At 39.0% G+C, this 22,182-nt stretch overlaps 1 protein-coding gene across 2 annotated transcripts in view; it reads right to left on the bottom strand.

Moving 5' to 3' along the window:
* Nucleotides 1–1,106: 1,106 nt before the first annotated feature.
* dlgap2b (discs, large (Drosophila) homolog-associated protein 2b) overlaps nucleotides 1,107–22,182 on the bottom strand; it is a 43,979-nt gene continuing 22,903 nt past the window's right edge. For both annotated transcript variants that reach the window (XM_013910349.1, XM_005731159.1), the window contains 7 exons: nucleotides 19,491–19,547; nucleotides 10,294–10,652; nucleotides 8,835–8,920; nucleotides 8,342–8,748; nucleotides 7,941–8,032; nucleotides 6,402–6,554; nucleotides 1,107–4,680 (listed from right to left, as the gene is read on the bottom strand). In XM_013910349.1, coding sequence (XP_013765803.1) covers nucleotides 4,465–4,680; nucleotides 6,402–6,554; nucleotides 7,941–8,032; nucleotides 8,342–8,748; nucleotides 8,835–8,920; nucleotides 10,294–10,652; nucleotides 19,491–19,547 — 1,370 coding nt within the window. In that variant the 3' untranslated portion in view covers nucleotides 1,107–4,464. The remainder of the gene's footprint in view (nucleotides 4,681–6,401; nucleotides 6,555–7,940; nucleotides 8,033–8,341; nucleotides 8,749–8,834; nucleotides 8,921–10,293; nucleotides 10,653–19,490; nucleotides 19,548–22,182) is intronic.

The following is a 22,182-nucleotide window of genomic DNA, read 5'->3' as shown; positions in this document are numbered from 1 at the left end:
ATGTGTTTCATTGGAAATGGTATGCAAATGAAGGGTAAATGGTACCATGTTTACACAATAGCCCTGCATTATTCCACAATAGCACACACTTTAGCTAAATTTTTGACCATGTGTGCCGTTATTGTCACTTACAATATATTATATTAGCATCCCTGCGACTCTTGAGGACATCTTTGTTTCTGACGTTAGCCTTCCTGACATGCAGTTGGTGCAAAAACATCCCTCCCATTCATGCCGTGTGGCCGTTACTCTGAATCCTGTTTATTTTTTTAAGCCATTCTTTTAAGGTGGCGAGTTCAGAAAGCTTCAAAGTCATTTTGTAGATTTTACTCAAGCTTACTGGTTGAAAAGCCTGCAAGCAACAGTAACTCAAAGCTACAAAAGGACAACAAATAAAAATAAAAAAGCTTCTTTTCAATAGGTAGTTCTTTAAATATCATCAAGTACTACATAAGATGGTATCACAGTATTCAGTCTGTGGGAAGTAGACTTGATTTGCATGACTTTCAGTCAGGTGGAAGAGCAGCTGGATTGTTAAAATAGCCCATCAACGGTTGTCATAATTCAGAGAAACGGTCGCCAATCATTCCAAGGGCGCAACTTAGGGAGGAACCAGTGAAATAAATGAGGACTTTCATATTTCTAAACCAACAGACCAAACCTACAGACCAAAACTGAGTGAAGATGCTAGGGAAATGATATTAAAGGATGGAAATGGAGACAGCCCCCCAAGACGAAATAAATGAAGAGTGATGAACAAAATCACCACAGTTCTTAGATTTGGGGGTAATAATTGAGAATATACGTGCTCATTGAAGCGCTTAACCGTGTATTATATGCATACGGCAATGAACGCTAAGATGGTAAATTGTATGAATGATTATAAAGTAGTAAATTGTAATATTATGTGAAAAATGGACAAAATGTTCAAATGCAACCCAAGCAAGGAGGCTAAAGAAAAGGTTTCTGTGTGATAATATGGGCTGGATGAAAACAGCAGCCTGTATAGCATCAATAAATTAAAGACAGACCACACCTTTCCACCAACCAACTGCTCTAAAAACCCCAAAAAACCCAAAACAAAAACACTACAGAACGGTATGAATTAAAAAAGAAAAGCCCCAAATAAATGGATATGAATGAAAAAACGATTTCCTCTTTGAAAAGGGGAAAATAAATCTGACCAGTCAGGACGTACTGGATCCTCCCTCTTGCAATACACTAAAAGCTGTGTGTTATTATTGGCTGTAAATTGTATTGATTCCTCGGAAATTAAAGCCAAGTCCTTGTCGTCTTTTGGATGAAATTACTGTACCGTCTTCTTTGTTCTACAGTGGGACACACAGCCTGCAGGGACATATATGCATTTAGATCAACTAAATCACTGAACTCAAATGTGGATAACAAGGAGCTGGATGGCAGATTACCTTTATTACTCAGTTTAAATGTGAAACAGTTACTTTCTATATAAATCTGCCTACTTTAAACATCCTGCTTTCATTAAATCCTATTTTACTTAATTTATAATATTCATTCATGTGTGAAGTGGCTCTACTACGATTTCAGTTTTCACAGATAAGTGTGCGCTTTTCTTTCAGCAATACTTCACACTTCTGGAATAACTGTGAACTACATTTGTGATATCGCAAATTTGATAAAAGCGTAGGAGGATGTAATTCTCTCTGTGTCTCCTGTTATTTTATCACACCCTGTTTCGTCTTTAAATCAGTCACATTAAGTAGAAAAAAAAAAACGATTTGAGATGAGCAAATATACAATAAAAAAGTAAAAGGTTTGAGAGTGACTTCAGCCCTGTCCAATTTAGTTGGAATTTCATCTTATTTTTATATTTATTTATTTATTTTTTGCATCATCGGAGGCTGTACATTCACGACTGTTTTGGTTAAGGCCATCTGGTAAGGTGGGGTCTTCTAGCACTGATGTACACCCACGATCCCTCACAACAAGCATGTTTCACTGCCTCCCAGAAGTACTGATGGTACACAGACTGCTCTCCCCTACTGAGTGCCATTCCTGTGGCCATAACAACATTCGTATTCATTAGTTGGGGTTCAGATTGGCAAATGAGGATGAATGGGCTTGCATCGCAGGTGTCAGGGAGTATAAAATATGGACGCGTATTATTATGTACTTTCAGCTATAGCAGTATGCCCTTGGCTCAAGGCGGGCATACGGTATTAGATTTTAGCTTGAGGTTGGTGGAATGTCAAAGCCTGTAATCTCTCCCATGCGATAAACAGATATCCCTGACCTCTTTGCAGTTTCGAAAGGAAGTTAAGCCATCGTACCTTCTCCACATTTACATCACTGAGGGCAAGAGCATTGCAAAGATGATCGTTTCTAAAGTCACAATCTACCACAAGTCATCGGAGAGACGGTGGGCACCATATTAATAAATCTCTGTTTAAAAAGTCCTTGAGTGTGTGTGTGTGTGCGTGCACATAGGACTGGGTAAAGGACAACAGTTTTAGAGTAAAAAGCAGCACCATTTACTATAGTAACTGAATATTGTTAAAGTGTCATTTGCACCTGTCTTTCCTAGACTATGTGAGCAGATCAAAATAAGAACAGAAGGGCTTTCATTATGCGCCACTTGGTAAAAAGGTCAGATGCAGTGAGTTATGAGAAATGGTTTGTTAGCTAAAGAACACCTTTTAGTCATTAGGACAGATACATTGTCAAATCAACCAACAACAGGTTTAACTAGAAATACTAAATGTTTACTGTAGATTGTGACGTTGGTCATATGATAGATACTGCAAGTAGAAGTAAAAGTGTTAGAATTACAATATTTCCTTACGCGATGGCAGTAATGCCATTAAGAAGAAAAAAAAGAAACAATATGACAAAAAGGTGCAATTTCTATGACCTATAGAGTAATACTGTATGAAATTCTGTAGTAAATTTTCCATATCTGTCCTTGCAATTCAACTGCAACAATATCGCATGAGCTTCATAAACTACATTTCCCTTGGAAATACAAACATGTATATTATAAGGTGCAAAATGCATTTTTTTTTTTTTTTTTGATACAGTCACCTCTTTCGGGCCATGTAAAACTCTGTTTTGTTAATAATTCATATTTTTTCTGCAATGGAAATGCATCCAGCAGCAAATAACCTACATGTCGTAGAATTGTCTAGTCTTGATGAACATGAATGGATGTGGAAATGATGGAGTTTTAGTCATATTTTTAGATCTCAGTCAGCAACACTGGGCAGCAGCTGCAGCATGCCTGATTAAACATGGAAAAGTATTGTTGGATCGATATGAAGGGTCCCAAACACCCTATCAAAACTTTTGTTACTCTCCATCTATTCCGACTTCAAATTTAATGGGAAGCGTTGAAGAAATGACTTCCCCTGCATTTCTTTCAGCAGTTACAGATTTTCAGAGGCTCGTCAATCGCGCTAAGTGACATCATTATGGGAAACCACCCCTGCACAGGTTGCTTTAGCCCAAGACCACTGTTGCTGGTGAGAAAAAAGTTGCACTTTTGTGTTTTCTTTTAAATGTGGCAAGTGCTGTATAACATCACCCTCAACACAGTGCAAGAATGGGAACGATGGAAAAGTCTAGTACCCCTTTTCCACCCGCCCAGTCCAGGTGCCTAATCTTCAGCTGGTTCCGTCCATTTCCAAAGAAGCAGAGGTGCCGTAAAATTGCCTGTCCCAAAGCTGGAACCATCGGTGGCTATGGGAGGGGGCTACTGCATTAAATCCACCAATAATTGGCATATGCATATGCGTATCTGTCCACAAAGGCTTTTCTGTTGCTGTGACTTCTATGATGTAGTGGCCGTTTTTTCAGACCTGTCAAAATGTGGGCTGGTTCTCAAAAGGCACCGAGGCAGAACTGGCACTGGCACTGTATAAGTGGAAAAGAGGTATAAGAAAATGCTGGTGTGGAAAATAAAAAAAAGCAGTGATGTGGTGTAGTAAGGATGAATGTTTGTTTTAGGCTTTATAAACTAATCGTCATGGTGCAGAACTCGTGGGGGCGGAAAAAAAAATCCCCTGTGGTCTTAAAACTACACTAAGCAAATTTCTGTTTTAGCCGCTCCAAGTGGCAGAAATGTAACTGATTTAAATTTTTTTTTTGCTGTTGTTGTTCTTATTTTAAATATCCATATCCGTGCATAAACACCATACTATCATCACCAATTCAGCTGGCCCAAGATCATCATTAGCCAAACAAATGACCAAAAAAACAAGAGGGAAATGATCTGTTGTCCAGTTTTTACTGTTCTGGAGACACTTTTGGTTTCTACAGGTGAAATATTTGCTTAGTGTAGATTCAGTAGAGACAACCCAGGGTATTACAACAGATGGAAACATGAATGAGCAGCGACAATAGTTGACAGCACAAGGGGGCTGAATGTGGCGCCACGTGCTGGTGTCGAGTGGAGGTGCACGAGGGGAGCTGAGGATGAATCCGTGGACCTCAAAGCCGCGTCTGGGCTTCAGGGATGTAGATCTCGATGCTGTCTGCCCTCTCTGTGGCCGAGTTCTGTCTGAAAGAAGCTGCTCTTTTGGCAGCCATGAGGCGTCTGCGGGCTTCCTGTCGCTGGCGGTCCTGAAGGTCCAGAGAGCGTTCCCGCATCACACCGCCACGCCCCTTGGCTGACCTTTTTGGCAGAGGGGGTGGCCACTTCCGCTCCTTAAGACACAGAATGACATAACAACTGGAAGTTGGTTCACAGTAGGCTTCTTAATATGTACTAAACAAGATAACAGCCCAGTAACTGATATTTATTATGGTATTTTCTGCTGGGACGTGGAAGTAAACTGTGCAAAGAAAACAGAAAAAAAATCAGATTATAAATAAAAAAACAACCCAAAACATGAAAATGTATACTTTTTATTTAGTTTGCTTGTTGTACGTGATTGCATTATGGAAAAACACAAAGGGGTTTCTTATTGAGCTCAGAGCAAGAACTTGTAATTGAGAGTTATGAGGAAAAGTTAATATTAACTAGCAGATAAAAGACTGCCACAGTGGACAAATGTAGAATGAAGTTGGGCAGAGATGATAAATGTTGATTAATATGGGGCCAATTAATTAAATGCTTAAAGCACCTTTATTCACTATGAAGACTTGATTTCGGGCTAAATTTGGCTTTAATATATAGACTCTTGATATCTGAGCAAATTTAAATTGGAAAGAGTCCGGTATCACAGCGTGTTGTCTAACTCGAGAAGAGAAGTCGTTTACACCAACAGCATTGGCTACAAAATGAAAATTCATCAGCAGAATTACTCATTAATTACTCACTGCTGCTGGATGCTTAAAAATGCAAAAATCTGCCTCTTGCGGTCCATAAGCTGCACAAATACACAAAATCTGGAAACTCATACTGATTGTGTCATCGAAAATCTTCACCTTTGAACATTTAATCGCACTGATACACAGTCTGATTGCAGGGTGAACTTTTTGCGGCTGTTTGGGAAGCCGGTGTTGGTTTAAATGGAGCCTGCCTCGAAGGTGAAAAGGCAGAGCATCTGTGTCACCGCTAGGGTTCGGCGTCATAGAGATTGCAACGTGTCTATTAACTGCTGGAGGTAAACAACTCCTCGCAAGCATGAAGATAATTATCCAAGTGCCCTGAAGGATGCTGTCGATCTCTAAAAACACATTACCATTTAAATGTGCTTCCAAATGCGGCTCTTTCGTCTATGAGCGCCACTCGTGTAAGTGCGCTTTCACTTATGGTGTGGTGAAAGTGCTTTAACTGGATGGTTTAATGACTAAAATGTCTTTTATGTCACCACAATCATTATTCACGCCTTGGATTTTGTTTTGCATATTTGCTCCTGTGCTTTGTGCGCCTGTCGGAGGTAAACTTTTGCTTTATGCTTGTCCGACGGTGTTAGAGCTTTCAAAATAAAAGTGGCTTTGATCTATCGTGTTCCTGAAAAAGCCAGTAACTATCCGGTGCAGATGTTGTGATAAAAAGTCAAAGTAATTTGTGTGTTTAAATGCTGTGTGAAAACTGCCTGTGATTTAGTCTGACATTAAGGAAACTCACACCAAGTGTTTTTCCCCATTAACATTAGGAGCTGATAAATTTTTCACAAGCAACTTGGATGAAATTACTAAAAGCTTAAGAGCCATTCGATTTTACTTTAACACCCTGAACCAGATACTCAGTGATAATATGAAAATGGAAGTCACTTTTAGAGGATGCCACTAGCTTTCTAATCTAACTTGTGCCGCCTCCTTTGTTATGCTTTGTAACCTCCTGCTGGTCCAGGGTCTAAAAATGGAACAGAAATGCTGTTGGTGTAGTTTCCTCTAAAGCTGAGTGAGTTCATCTGGAGCCCATTATGACTTGTTATTATAAGTGTGTGGAAGCATAGGAAAAGAGCAAATGGTTTAACCTTCTTCTCTGGGCTCTCCACCAGCTGCCACTGGTTGCTCTTGATCTGCTGCAGCTCATCAAACTTGGCAGTGACGTCATCGATGGAAAGTTGCAAAAGGTCCCAGAATCCAGCCAGGTCCTGAGATGTGGGTCTGGGCATGGCACTGGGGTCCTAAAGAGATGGAGGGGCTTATAAAGATGTGCATCAAATCCAATGTTCAAAAGTCCACCTTGTTTCTGGGACTTGCCGTTACTCAAAGCTACACTTGAACCTCACCACTTTGACCACTGTGTGGCAGTATAGCACCAACATTGGCTCATGACCTCAGCTGGCAGTTTTTGAGAATTGTTTTTTCTCCATTATTTGCTTAAGCGATTACTGTGATAAACAAGTCGCATATGTGCAGAATGCTGAAGACACGGAAGCAAAGAGATACACTGTTACAAAATTGTTGTGTTTTTCTTTTTGTAACAGCATCGATTTTGCCTGCCTGAGTGTTTTTCCAGAAAGATTTAGTTTCTGTGTTCGGACAGTACCGTAATGTAATTATTATCTAAGAAGATTACATTTCATGTTAAAGAGAAACCTGGTACACACTGCTGCTGTATTTCTACATATATGCACATCTGAATGTTGCTTGCAAATCACAGCTCACAAAATTAAGCAGATAGAGCCTCATTACTTCAGACACCACACAGAGAATGAGTGTGCGCTGACATCAAGAAAAGGTCTGTCAAGCCAAACTTCAAAAGCAAATTCAGAGCTTTTTATAGATACAAAATGCAGTTCTTCCTCCATCCAGCAGGTGAAACAGATCCATTCTCCCATTCAGACACGTCTGAAAGCTCAGGGCAATCTAAAGCTTGTCACTACCAATGTTAGACTTAATTCATCATCCTATTATCTGAGGGGAGAGAGGGAGAGAGAGAGTGGCCCAAAATCATCTAAAGAAGAGCAACACAGTGAGTTAAGAGACACAAAAAAACCCAGCAGAAGGCAGTGAGAGAGGTGATTTCAGCCACCTCCACAAGGTTTTGCATTTCATTTACATTTTTGTTTTAATTATCTACGTTTTATAAAGAGGTGATTAAGTTTCAGGCTGCCTCTTTGTGTATCTGCAGAAACATCCCCATTTACGATTCTGCAATCTTTTGATATATGCTGACTCTGTAAAGTCTGCATTAGAAAAGGTATGAGTTTCCAGCAGACGTGACATGATGGCTAAACAGTGAGACAGCGTGGCAGTCCATTACTAAAACTCTGAGTTCCCATTCAGACTGCTGTCTCTGTGCATTAATGGATAGCCTCAACACAGGTGCTGCTTCCTATTGGAATTCCCCTTTCGTTTACTGCGGGGTCAATAGCTGCAGAGAGACTGCTTCGCTATCGATCTCTGTGGTCTATTTCTGGAAAGCACACAAGTGCAGCGTCAGGCCAAGCGCCTTCTCAAAGCGCTGAGAAAAAGGAGCCAATCAACAAGTTTACCCCTGACCTTTTGCGTGTTTTTGTACAGCATGTTGAAACAGGGATTTTGTCTGAAAGACATGCAGTACTCACCAGATTCTGCTGGCATAGCCAGTAAAACTGCTGAAACTTTTGAGACATTAATAACTGAGCACTCCCAACTGCACTTCGGATTTTTCCTAGGACTGGACACGTACACAAGCACAGAGAGAGGGAGAAAGAGAGAGTGCTTTATTACAGACAGCTTGGCAAAAGCCAACATGGTGAGCAATATCTTTCGGTCATTCACAAGAATCCAATCTGCTCACAAAATGCCTGTCACGATTCAGTATTCTCATTTTCAATGACAGCTATTACTGAGAATGTTCGGCTTGGCTATACTGCTATAAAGTCTGCAAAAAGAACATTCAAAGAGTAAATGTCATGAAAGCATTGAAATCCCACAACAAAAGCACTGGATTTGACAAAAGTGTCCTTTCCATCAGTACACTCACTCTCCTCTGACAGGTCATGCTCCTCTGCCTCTGCCTCCATCCCTTTGCACCATGCCTCCAACCGCTTGGTCTCGTTGTGAAGGAGCTGCATAAACCAGCTGCCGTCCCTGCGGAGGGGGGTTACTCGGCCTGTGTCGGTGCTCTCCAGGCTGGGTTCAACCAGCCAGGGTTCAGGCTGCGGGCTGGGTGGCCCACTGGAAGGCCGGTAGTCCTCCCTGTAACTGAAAAGGCCCTGTGTGCGCACCGTACGGATCGCTCCATACTGTGTTGGCGTGCTGGGCTCAGAGTGGCGGCCGAAGGCACCACCGAACTGCAAACCTTTATCCTCCATGGAGGGAAATCCCTCCAACTCCATGTCTGCTTGCACTGCAGTGGTCACACTGTTGGAGCGCTTGAACCTTCCATGCCTACCAGGAACACAATGAAATGTAAAGACTCTAACTGAGATTTAAAAAAATGCACTGTGACACTTTCCTTCATCTCTGCTACATACCGTTTTTTATCCTCCACCTGGATCCCTATAGAATGGAACTGAGGAAGGCCTTTAGTGTCAGTCTCAGAGTCTGTCACAGTTTCCACCTGATAAATGCAACAAGAGAACACTGAAATTTACAGACACGCCAAAGTACAGATGCACATTTTTAGCACCTAAAAGAAGTTTGGCATTGAGATGTTTGTTACATACTGCCAAGTATAAAAAAAACCCAACTTACGTGTAAGAGTAGCTTTACATTATCAATTTACATCATCATTGATAGATTGGCTGATTCAGATCTGCAGTTTTCTATTTACCACACTGAGCTTGATGGCATTGATTCAGTGTAAGCCTGACTTAAGAGTCATTTTACACAATCTGAATGTCAGGTGTGCTGTGGGATTTGGTATATCTCTGGCCTACAAAACACCTGCCACGCCATGACTTTTTTGCCATATTTGACCCACACAACATTTGCCAGAACTGTAACTGAGTCATAAATGCCATAAAAGTGCCATAAGTAGAACTTAGAGCTCAAATGTGCCTAATTTTTGCTACAAAAAGCACCATATGACCTGTTTGTAATTACAGTACATGATCTATGTGATAAAATTGGTTACCCCTAGAAATTCGCACAGGTCCCAGAAAAAGTTGAATTTTATCCAGGAGTTTGGCACTTCTTGAGCAACAAACTATGCAATAGAAAATCATCTAGTTTACATTAGAGTCCTGGTAGACACATTTTCATAGAAAATATGTGGAAATGCCCACAGGTCCAAAATAAATACAGTCTGCAAAGGAATTCTTGCAATGGAGTGGAATGTGGACACTTGCCTTCAGGGCTAGCTAAGCCAGACAGTACATAAAACAGAGACCTTCTTTATCTCACAGCAGACCTCCTTGTTTAAGCAGTAACATGATGGGAGCTACCTCAGCCGGTAGTGAAGGTGTGTTCAAGAGGTGAAAAACATAAATCACCAATTTATCCTTGCTGCTGGGTTCTTTTAATAAGCCCTCGGTAGTCTTGACATATGTAAAGGTCAACAAGACTCCATAGCCATGCACATTTGGGTATTAGTCACAATGAAAGAAAAATGACACATTGAACTAGTGTGGACACTTGTAGTTTGTCAGTTCAGCATTTTAATGTCTCTGTGCCCAGAGATGTATTAAAAAAGATCAGTTATTTATACATTTTGACAAAAATCATAGAAGCCAAAATGCCATCGTAATTTTCATTCTCTGAATCATGACCCAAGTTTATACGATTAAGAGCAAAGAGTGGAGATTATACTGAATGTCTGATTCACATTGGCGATCTGTTTATCAAAATGAGAAGTAGCTTTTCAGCCAGGATAGAACAAAAGAAGACAAATGGGACCTTCCTGGCACTTGGTGTAATCAGGGGAGTGGAGGGAGGTGGGGTTTAGCAATAGAGGCGAAAGAGGCAGTGAGTGGCCCGCGGTTATGTTGTTACCTGTATCCCAATAGAGGAACGTGGGGTTTTGAGGTACTCCTCAGCCTTGGACACCAGCACTGCTTTGTCGCATGTCTGGACCGAGGTGTGGCTGCCTAACGATGCATGCCTCTTGCTTGCTGCTGACTCCATGGCCATGGTAACCGCCTTGGTGCTGTCCAGGCTGTCCATGGAGCTGTAGATGGGACGGCCGAGACTGTCTGTGGTCCACAGACCACCCCGTGGATGCCTGCCCTCATGGTAGGCATCTTGGGTGGACTCTGTACTGCTCTGGGCTGTTACAGAGATAAGAGGCTTGGTGGTGGTGCGCGGGGGCACAGGAGGTGGAGTCTTCTTGTAACTGGGAGGATATGATACCGCTGGATAGCACAAGCAAGATGAGAGGACGAGGACAAGGCAAGACAAGGGTAGAGGATAAAAACAAAAAATAACATGAGAATGATAAATGTGGCCAAAGCTGACGAGTGTGTGATAGAGAAGCTTCATAGCTTGATGAGAGATTAGGCATTAGGGCACTTAAAGGGAGGGAAATGTCATTAAGGTAGAAAGCATCAGCAGCTTTGTAATATGTCTGTGTTTATTGGAAAGTGCAATGAAGGATTATGGGAAGATTTTTGGTCTTTCAAGTGCAAATGAGAATTTGATGGTAATCCATCCAGATGGACCTCACTGCAGAATTGGAAACATACCAATTTCACTTGCTTTGCAAAGGCATATTAAAACACCTAAGATTTAGTTGTTCAGCATAGAAATTTTGATGCCATTCAATTTGTAGGAAAATAGTCTTGGCAGAAAAAGCGTAGTTCAATTTAGTTAAATATATATAATATCCTCTTTCAAGTATGATCTCCATGGTAAATGTAGATACTATCGATTTGTTTGCATATATACATTTTACATTTTATTAATTGGATGCTCTGGTTTTTGTTTTAGTAATACAATTCAAGTAGAAGTACTATGAAACTCCCTACAGCTACCTACTTTAGCCTGACTGGATCTATTAGTGAAATCTTTCTTTAATTATATATTGCTTTATACATACCAGAGAGTAATCATGTTCCTTAATTTTATAATGGCATCTATCTGTAAAACCCTAGTTAATTAAAGCCTAAATCCAAAGGTTGCTCCATAAATTAAGCTTGAGTTTAATGGGCACTCAAAACTGGTATTTTTTTTTACCACCAAACAAAGCCCTAAATCAACCACTGACTAGATTAAGACTGAGAAAATCACAGCTTGAATAATTATAAGCTATATTGAGAAAAAGCCATTGTGCCCCATTTGAAGCATCACTCATTCACCTCTGCAGCGCTTTTGATGCACTTTGAACATCTCCCACTCAGGCACACATAGAAAAATATGCTAGTCTTCAGTAGCATACTGCAGGAATTTCATAGCAAGCTTCAGATGTTGACTCTACACTGACATAGAAAGGTGCAGACTGTTTCTAACATAGCAAAATTACACAATCAACTTTTGATTGCAGGTAATTACATGCAATATGTAATAAAAAGCCACACTGAAACCTGTTCAACCAAACCTAGTCACAGATTTGACTTCCTTCCAACTGGAGTTCTGTAAGACACAGCAGGTGAGTACCAAAATATAAAGAGCACAGTGACTCAGACAGCATGCAACTCAAAGCTTTCTATTTTTGCATCCTGGATTTGTTTGACTTACTGAAAGAAGCTGAAAATGTCACAGATTGCTTGGTACCAGAAACAAGCTGAATGATACAAATGTCTGAATGTCTCTACTCTACTGTCTGTATTTGTTTACTGGCACAATTATGTCGCCAATGTATCATTTTCAAGTCAGTTCGTTAATTAGATTTTTAAATAAAATATTAAAGATGCTCATTGGCTGTTTATTTTTGAAGATTTCTTTTTAATCCAACAACTGAACATAACACTACATTAGAAGGAAGTTAAATAAATATAAAGTACAGATCGTTTACACAGTAGCCTTTAATAGTAAGACTATGAACTTAAATAGATCAACAGTCTTCACTAATCTCATCTATAATATCTATTATTACCAGCTAGACCAAGTCAAATGTTTAATTCTTATTTTCCTCACGATATTTTCAAAGATATGTGAAGCAAATCCCATTTTATTTCTTGTACATCAATCCTAAATGTATGTATTTATATATACAGCGCTACTACAGGTAACGTTTTGGTAAATCACTTGGGACTGTTAGGGTCCCTGGGTCGTTGACCCAGTGTTTTGTGTTTTTGGTTCTTTGATTTTGTTATTTCATTATATTCTAGCTTTGCTTTACGGGTTTTAGGATTATTCTTAGTTAAGGTTCTCTGGGTGGGGTTTGGTTAGAGTTTTAGTGTTCTGGTTTTCTGTCTGTGTAATCCTTAGTTGCTGTCTCCCCTGTCTGCCCTGGTCCCACGTCTCTGTTCCCTCTGTTGTAGTGACTGCATGTGAGTCTGTGTCTTTTGTTCAGTCTCTGTTATGTTTCCTGTTTTACTTTGAAAGTCCATGTCTCATGTTAATGTGTCTGGTTTTGCTTCCTTTGTCTCGTTAGGCCTGATTTGCCCCAGCTGTGTTTCCCTCCTGTTACTCATTCCCTGATTGCCCCCTCTGTGTATTTAAGCCCTGTGTTTGTCTGTGTCCGTGTTGTGATCTACCGTTTATTTTGCTGTGTGTTTTGTCAGTCCGCTGGTGTTAGTTTATTTTGATTTTTTCCAGTTATGTTATGTTTGAGTTCAACATTAAAGCTGTTTCGGTTTAAGTTTGTCTCTGGAGTCTGCACCTTGGGTCCTATTCCTGTCTGCACACAGCCGTCACTTAACAGGGACACTGTTTGAAACATCAGCTCTTCCACATTTTTTCATATGAGCAGTGTTTAGGTCAACTGGGCCAACTATTTAGCAAAAATGGGCCACTCATACAGTGGTTCAAATCTGCTGAACGGCTACCCTGCGGTACCCCTGAGCAAGGTACTGTCCCTACACACTGCTCCCCGGGCGCCCAATGGCTGCCCACTGCTTCACTGAGTGAATGGGTTAAATGCAGAGAGGAATTTCCTCAAGGGGATCAATAAAGTATACTTTCTTTCTTCTATACTGCAAAGTAGACATTTCCAATGAAACAAACTGACTTAAGACTGAATCTTGAGATCAGTTTGATTGTATAATGTAAAAATGGAACATTGCATTTAAATGTAATCAAAAGGATGAATAAATAAGTAATGCATAAACAAATAATGTAACAATCACCTCGTCATCACCTCTTCATTATCAGCTCCTGGTGGAGGGCTCCACCATGAAAAGATTCATAACAGCAAAACCCCAGTAAACATGGAAATTTAAAGAGGCTAACAAAGGCAAAGTGGGTAAAGCTAAAGCTAGCCATAGCTAAGAGCCAGTAAACAAGCTAGCAGCCTTGATAGCAGTGAAAGGAACAAGGAAAATTATGGAGACGAGGGGAAAAAGGGAAAATGTTGGATGTTGTGCTGGAATTATAAACTGCAAAAATCATGTAAGTGTCTGACATTTATTTTGTCATTTAAATCCACTGCATCTGCTTTTGGTTAGTAAGCTAAAACCTGTCAAGTAAAGGCGGATGTGCAGCAACGATCCTATAACCTACTCTCGTTTGGTGAAAGTTGTTATTTTCTACATTTTTAGTGAAGTATGGTTTAGTCACTCCTTTTGGAGTTCAAATTAAATTGATTAACTACATTGCTAGTTGAGGTCAGCTACCATAACTACCTTCTTTTATTTGTTACAGCTGTTGTGTACAGACTAGGAATCAGCGGCTAACTCACAACACAATTAGCTCTCTGGTTTGTTCTTCACATCGTGTTTCCTTCTGTTTCTTCAGCTGTATTGCAACTTCATTTCAGTTTAACTGTATTCATTTTGGAATAATTTACATTAAAAAGAAAGCATACAGTCTTGTAAGAGAGAGTCTGCCTGTCTGTAACAGAAAATATTTGCATCAATAACCTAGCACAAAAGCAAGCAATACTACTGTATATGTTGAATAATGTTCATTTTCCCAACCCTATTACAGACCTACTAAAGACAAAAAATGCTAATGCATTGAGGAAGTTGTTAGAATAAATCTGCATTTTTGTTTGTGTTACAGTCTCTAAATGCAAAAGTACATTTAAAGTTATCAAAGCTGTTAATTTTGCCCAATGGTGGTCTTCACTGAGTCTCCAACATTCTTGTTAGAGTAGGAATGACCACTGTGTTGTTTTTGAATAACCAAATAACTGAGCAATCATATAGTTTGCTGCAGATGTAATGACTGTACACCCACAACAGTGTAATGAAAAAGAAATTAGCCTGTAAGTTGAGTCAGCACTACACAGCTGTGCTGCAGTTCATTCATGTACATCATGATTGTCTGAATGAACTGACATTTGGAAACAGATTTGTTGCCCTCACATTTACAGTTATGCACTGGACAAAATTATTGAATAATTTGCTTAGGTTAACGTTGTTTAGTGAAGACATTTAATTTGCTGACTCTACTTACACTGTCACCACTTAATAGGCTTCTGAGAGTATTGTCCTACTTCAGTGTGGGGAGGGGGAATCACAACATATTGCTGTAACACCTACTGGACACCAGATGTCCCCAATGTAGACTGTACTGTACTTTCCATGTTTTCCATCTGTTAGTCTGGAAATTTTATGAATGAAATTTTACGTGTGTCTCTGACATGTACTGTATGTATGTTTTATGAATTTCCTTATTTTAGTAATATCATTATAAGAGTTGTTTTTCAGTTGGAATATCTGTGAGAGGCATTCACCTGTGAAGCATAATGCTATAGTCCTGTAAAACCCACTGATAAGTGCTTATTTTTTTCACCTGCAGTCATGTGAAAAAAAGGTTTTCACAGGAATCTAGCAGTTCTGTGAAAAACGAAGTACACCCCATGATTCAATAACTTTTACAGTCATCTTCAACATCAATTACTTGAAATAATAATTTTCTCTATGATTTCATCAGTCTCTCACAATGTTGTGGAGGACTTTCGGCCCACTTTTCTTAACAACGTTGCTTCAATTCATTGAGGTTTGTGTGGATTTGATTATACTCAGCTCTCTTTATGCTCAGCATTTCTATCAGGTTGAGGTCTGAATTTTGACCTGGTCATTGCAACAGAGGAGTTTATGGTCAACTTAGTGACTGCAAGGTGCCAAGGCAAAACAAGCCTAAATTATAACTACTCCACCACCATAATTGACAGTTGGTATGAAGTTTGTGTGCTCATATGCTGTTTTTGCCAAATGTGGCATATTATGACCAAACATCTGTCCGAAGGACATTGCCCCAGAAGTCCTGTGGATTGTCCAGATCCACGCTGCCATGTTCTTTTTAGAGAGACAGGGTTTTCATCTCCAACTCAAGATGTAGCATTGTGTTTTTCTGAGCTCTACCCAGTCTGACCTTTGGGTGAATTTACTGGGATGATCATTCCCAGATTGTGGCTTTGCCTTAACACACAGCACAATGCTTTACACCAGCAAACTGCCAAAATTTACAACTGGTCACACCTGCTGATGAGCAATAATCAAATGCATTCAAATAGCAGCACCTGACTGCTACTTACCCTCTTAATTACTATGGACAGAGTAAGGGTGGATGTAGTTTTTCATAAGACTTCGTAGACCCTGTAAAATCTCTCATTTCACAGGACTGTATGTACTGAACTGAACTGACAATTTGAATTCAGAATAAGAATACATTTACAAGTGAAGTCACTCTATTAACAGTCAAACAGTCCTGCCCACCTGGCCCCCTTAGAATGAGCTGATAACAAGCAATTAATTTAGTATATTTAATGAAGCCCTGAAAATCTTTACCTGAATACTACAAAATGCTACCTTAAAGTACTACATTAAGGTTGCATTTTATGGTATGCCTACATTAATTTACAGTTAATGTAAATTAATTGTAAATTAATGTAGTGTATTTACAGTTCATGTAGTGTCTACATGAACTGCAATCAAGTCAATTTGACATCCATCTAAAGGCAAAATATTTTTGTTCATGGCAATATTTTCTTTAATCAGATTTGACCATTATTATTATGCAGTTTTTCATTTCAACACTAGAAACACACCAATTCCATGTCTGTGACATGGAGTAACAGTAAAAAACATTGGCATTCTGGATGTTTTATCTGTTTTCTTATAATTTCACTGTGAAAACTACAAAAAGTGCATTTTGGGTAAACTCCCAAGGACCATATCACCCTGCAGGATATGCGACTTCTTAAACAAAATATAGCAAATTCTACTTTTTATACATATACTTTGACACCAGGCTCATCCTTCATACTCATCCCCTTGCAGTGAATATATCTGTGTTTTATGTTGTTGTTAACAGTTTCGTCACATCAATCAAGGAATTACAGATCCTGAAGAGGTTAAGCAAAGTCCTTCCAATCACAAGCACACAAAAGCATAAACCTACAGATCCTTTTTGTTTTGCAGTTAGTCGATTTTATATAGCACAAATGCCTTTTAACTTAATACTGGGTCTAGATACTTCTTCCTGCTCTTAATCTGTAAGAACAGGAACCCTCCTTGTGCAGACACTGCCACAACAAAAGACATTTATAATAGCGTGGTGATTTGACAAGTTAGGTAACTGCAGTAGAGTTTCTGGATCTAATCTCTGGTTAAAGTGGGGAGTCATTGTGTACTATGACAAAATGTGACAGCGTTGAATATAAAACACCTCTACAGAAGTCTTATCTTTTCTTACACAAGCATACTATTCAACAGAGTTAGAACAATCTCAACTCCTTCAGTAACATATACCAAAGTTCTTTGTTTAATTCACTTGTTCACTGTAACACAGCAGTTTGGGTTGGAACCATGGAGGAAACTGTAAAATTATGCTGTGACTTTTCCAGAACAGTTATGAATTTGGTGTGACTCATCAACAGGCTGGAAGGAACAACCTCGAGCTCTAAGGAAGAGGAGGGTGGAAATCTGAGGCTGGCACTGACAGAGAAGCCTCAATAATCAGTGTGGCTCTGCATTCACAAGTCTTGTCACATTTTTTTTTATGTACTACAGGAAGTCAGAGTTTTAGTTTTTCTCAACTTAATCTTATCCTCTGTCCCACGCAGTAATACTGAGAACCAGTAGGAGTCCTTGAAAACAATAAATCCCCTACCTAGAGGCAGTGACAGTGGGTTTCTCTTCTAAATACTCAGCTTTTGTTAAAAATTTGGCTAATATAGTCCAGGGAAGTATCATGTCTTTTGTTTAGTCAGTTGTGCCTGGCTGTGTTTGAATTTGATTGTTTGGCTCAGCACTGCTGCACTGGGCACTTCAGCAAATAAACCCACACGCTGTAGGTGCAGCCAAGACTAAATAGACCTGAGTGCCATGGCATAAAATTGTGTTGCTCCTCTGCTTAAATGTACAACATTCGTAGTATTACAAATAAACGGTGAAGACCCAGGTAGCTTTTCCATTCAGAACAGGAATTTTGACACATCAACAGCAAAGATTTGTCTCTGCATTTAACCACAAACAAACCAATGTAGCCTACATATCATCACCACAATCTCTATAGTTAGTTTCTATTGCCTTTTCTAAATTCTTCATCTGCACTGGAGAATTAACAGTGTGCATGACGTAGCTCCTCAGATTGCTTGAGGTGCAGTGTTACAAAAACTGTTCCCCTAATTAATTGATTGGTCAGTCGGGAAATTAATTTATAACAGCTTTGACGTGCAATTAATTAAATAAGTTGCAAATGAATCAGAAAGGACCGACATATTTGAATTCTAGATTCAAAGTAGTGATCATAAGCATAACCTGTACAATACTACATACCTGATTATTGATAATTAACAATTTAAATAAGTAACAAATTCAGGCCTGAACAAAATATTACATTTAGTTATACTTTTAATAGAAAATTAGGAATGCGTTTGTTAGGTTATTTAATGCAATATAATGGAAATATTTGTTTTCGATCATGGTCCATGCCAACAGTTTTTTGAATGTTAAAAATCATGGATAGGGACTGATTATTTATTCATTTACTTCAAGGCTGACTGAGGTTATTTTTCATTGTTAGCACTCATGAAATGTAGGTCTGAAAAGTGAATCAATCCCTAACCTCTGAAACCTCTGCTACTATCATGACATTTACAGGGTTGCAGACCAGAGTGCAATACTACAAAGTGAGATTAATGGGTTGGAGATAATCAGATTTCCCTGTGTCCTGAAAGTATCTCTATTTTTACCTGGCTAAATCAGTGTGTGGTAAATTCAAGCTGAACACACAACCTGGTCGAAGCAGGTTATGTTCAGGGTTTTGATTTAAAATCATCTTAGGCTACCACGTTCTAATCATTTAAAAAATATATATTATATTTGGAGCCCTTTTTTGTGCCATATTGATTCTGCGCTGGGAAATATGTTTGTCCAAGCTGTACCTTACCAACATCACAAATGAAGCGCAGCCAGTTTAAAGTTTCATGGCTCTAATGTGTCACTTTAACATTAAAAATAAACTGGCCACCCCCAAAATTTGCTGCCTCCCTCCCAGCGCCCCCCACGGCAAGACTGTCCTGTGTTGGTAATGATTTTAATAAATGTGAGCACAAGAGAGAAAGACACCTTACAAAGAGTTTCAACATGAACTTGTGCTTTATTCCTATGTATACAATTTATGTCCCTAACGATTTCCCATTGTCACCCCTACTGCTGCGTCCGGTGCTACCCCAATATTTTTAGTGGCCCCCATATAGCCACCACTGTGAAAAAATTCTGGAGGCGCCCTTGCCGTGATTAAGAGGGTATGGCAGCTCTAACCATGTCTGGTCTTATAAAACAGGCAAGTTTAGCAGATGCAGGCTCAGCAGCACTTTCAGATTAGCATCTGTGAGAGTGAAGCAGCTGTTTTGCCAACACTCCACTTTTTTTTTTCATTCATATTTTAAACCTCCTGTGGATGTTGACAGTTGACCGTGTCTCACACTGCTCAACCCTTTTGATGATGTACTGCTGTGTTTCTCAGCCTGTTTCAGATACCTGGTCCTCACCTGATTTTCCTTTTTTTTTTTTTTTTTTTAGCAAAAATGACATCACTCCTTTGCTTTGCCCATGGATTTATGGCTGCGACTGAAATGCATGTCTGCAAAAATAAGTGTTAGTATGGAGGGAAAGAAGAGTATGGAGATGGACTGGTACCTGGAGGTGGCTGAGCACGATCCACGCTGCAGGAAGTAGGGAGACGAAACTGAATCCCTGTAAGGAACAAGCAACACTGGTTAGGCAGAAAAGATGCAGGGTAGAACACAGTAATGCTCAACAGTAAATCATCTTGCCATATATATATAGATATATACCTGCCATAACAGACTAAGAATTATTGAAAATTGTTTACAGGATATATTGTCTTAGTTTATGCAATCCTTAATTCAATCATTTACAGGTGATAAGAGAGAGAAACACAGGTATGCTCAGTTTACATCAGTGCTTTTGTTTTTCCCAATAGATTTAAATGCATTTGTTTTGCAATCATTTCTTATGAGTAATTTACATTAACAGTCCTGCTGTAATGAACTTAACGCTTCACATTATAAAGAAAACACATTTAAATGCTCATATTTGCTCAACTCTAAGACACTGTGTTTCTGTCTCAAAATGCAGACGTTCTAATGACACTGGCACAACTTAAACACAGTTTAATGGGCAATGCTCATAGGCAGTATTCCTTTGAGGAGTCAAAACCTTGTGTCTGATAACAAGGCTTTTATTGTCAGAGAAGAGTGAGAGTATATTAGGACAGACTTTGTTCTGTTCCATCTGCCAATATTTTATAAAAACATCTTTGTACATTTTAAAATGAAAAAAGAATGGCAAACGATGATCTGACGAGGCTAAACAAAAAGCCATTAAGCTATATTTATTTTAGTAAAATTAGGCTGAAAAGCTTTCAAAGAGTCAATAAATATCTAGGCTATTAGGAATTTTGCCCATCAGTGTTGCCTGAATATCCTAACCATTTCTCAGGATCTCGTGATCTGTCAGTACTTATCAGGTCTGCGTTAACTTTTAAGTCAGTAGGCAAGTTATTAATGCATAAAAACATTCACTGTAACATGCATTATCTAAATCTCTACCTTTTCATATTACACATAATTAGAAGACACACAGAGCATAAATCATCACCATAAATATGAATAAGCAAGCCATATTAAAAAATCCAGGATGCAGTCAAATATTTTTGGATTATTTCAGTTAATGGTTTTCATATTATTTCATATTGAAGTAGTTCTTTCTGTAAGGTCAGCAAATTGAAATTAGACTGCTGAATTAGCCAATCCAGACTATTTACTTACACTACCAAAATGATGTTTAGACAGTAAGGAAGTAAGATGAGATGTGCTGAGACAGCCAGACAAAGAACATGTTTAGACTAAAAAGTAAAGCAGTCTCCTATTCTCATTCTTAATGTGAAGACTGGCTTTGACTGATGTAGTAAAAAACATTGCATGTTGTATTTCAGCATATGGATCTTTTTGAAGTTTCACTTTTGGCATTTTTAAAATTTCACACGAAATGGTTACGATCACCCTATGACCAAATGCGTTTCTGTTTGTATTTGATCTCATGAGTTTTAGTCACACTTTACATGAAGTGCAAGTACATGGGCACACATAAAAAACACTTATCACTACTTTACAATTACAATTAAATTAAAACATTTGAAATTAGCATATTTTGCATATGTGGTGCAGATTCCCAATTGATTATATCGGCACAATTAGGGAAAATAAAAGAGAAACCTTTTGTACTTACATGGACTTTATGTAAAGTGCAACCCAATACTATTCCATAACAATAATTTTGGTGCAAAAAATATAACAGACCTCCACTCTCGTGCTTTTCAGCCAGACCTCTCAAACCTTTTGCTTCTTTGTGTTCAACACTTAAATTTCAGAAAAACCGTTGGGAAAAGTTCTGACAGTGTCTCCGCTCCGTCCGACTCCCGCCATTTGTGCCAGAGGCTGTTCTTGCCATAGTTGTGGACTCAGACTGGCAAAGAGGCTGGTAAGATGCTGTTCTTACTCAGATCAGGGTTGTGGGTTAATGATATGCAATGACTGACGAGCTGTGTACATGAGCATGGGGGCTGCGGATGTAACAAAATGAAGGTGAAATCTTCCGTGTTGCTGTGTTTTATTTAACTCTAGCTATAGAGAGAGTTAATGTCTAGTTTCACTTCAGTTTGACAAGGATAATGATAAAAATGGAACTTTGGTGTTTCTGTTATCTGAGTAATTTTGTTGCAATCAAAAAGATTTCCTAAGAAATTAGAGACAAGCGCATACTTTATATGGAAAACTAGCAAAAAGTATTTTCTGTTTTACGTAACAGCATACATATAGCATGTAGTATACAACTTTTTTCCCTAAAGTTTGTTCCCTAAACTTTGACTGAGCCAAAATAAATAACGGTGTCTGGCAAAAGCAACAAGGAAAAAGAGAAATAGAGAATTTTCTTTTCCTTGTTCCTATTCAGGCCCTATACTCTGTCCTGTGTTTAAACCTGAATATGACACTGGTGTTTTGAAAAGATGGAGTGGATTGATTGGTAAATGGATGACTGAATGGATGATTTGACGTAGGACAACTAGTTATACCTGACGGTGTGTAGAGGTCAATTGCAGATGATTCTATTGGGTTTACAAAATGTTTAAATTTAAATTTGTGTAGCCCTTTCTTTTACAATAAAACAAACATGTCGTTCATTGCCACATACATATATACATACAGTGGTGATGCCCCCATGGATGCAAGGTGGATTAACCTTGTATGTATGAGTATTTCAGAACAAACCAATACAAATCAATGGCCTAAACTACCACTTTTTTTCA

Source organism: Pundamilia nyererei, unplaced genomic scaffold (genome assembly GCF_000239375.1).
Source record: "Pundamilia nyererei isolate P.nyererei 1_Seehausen unplaced genomic scaffold, PunNye1.0 scaffold00041, whole genome shotgun sequence".
NCBI classification, from domain to species: Eukaryota; Metazoa; Chordata; class Actinopteri; order Cichliformes; family Cichlidae; genus Pundamilia; species Pundamilia nyererei.
The sequence above is the reverse complement of the archived record's forward strand: the minus strand, read 5'-3'. Positions and strand labels throughout refer to the sequence as shown.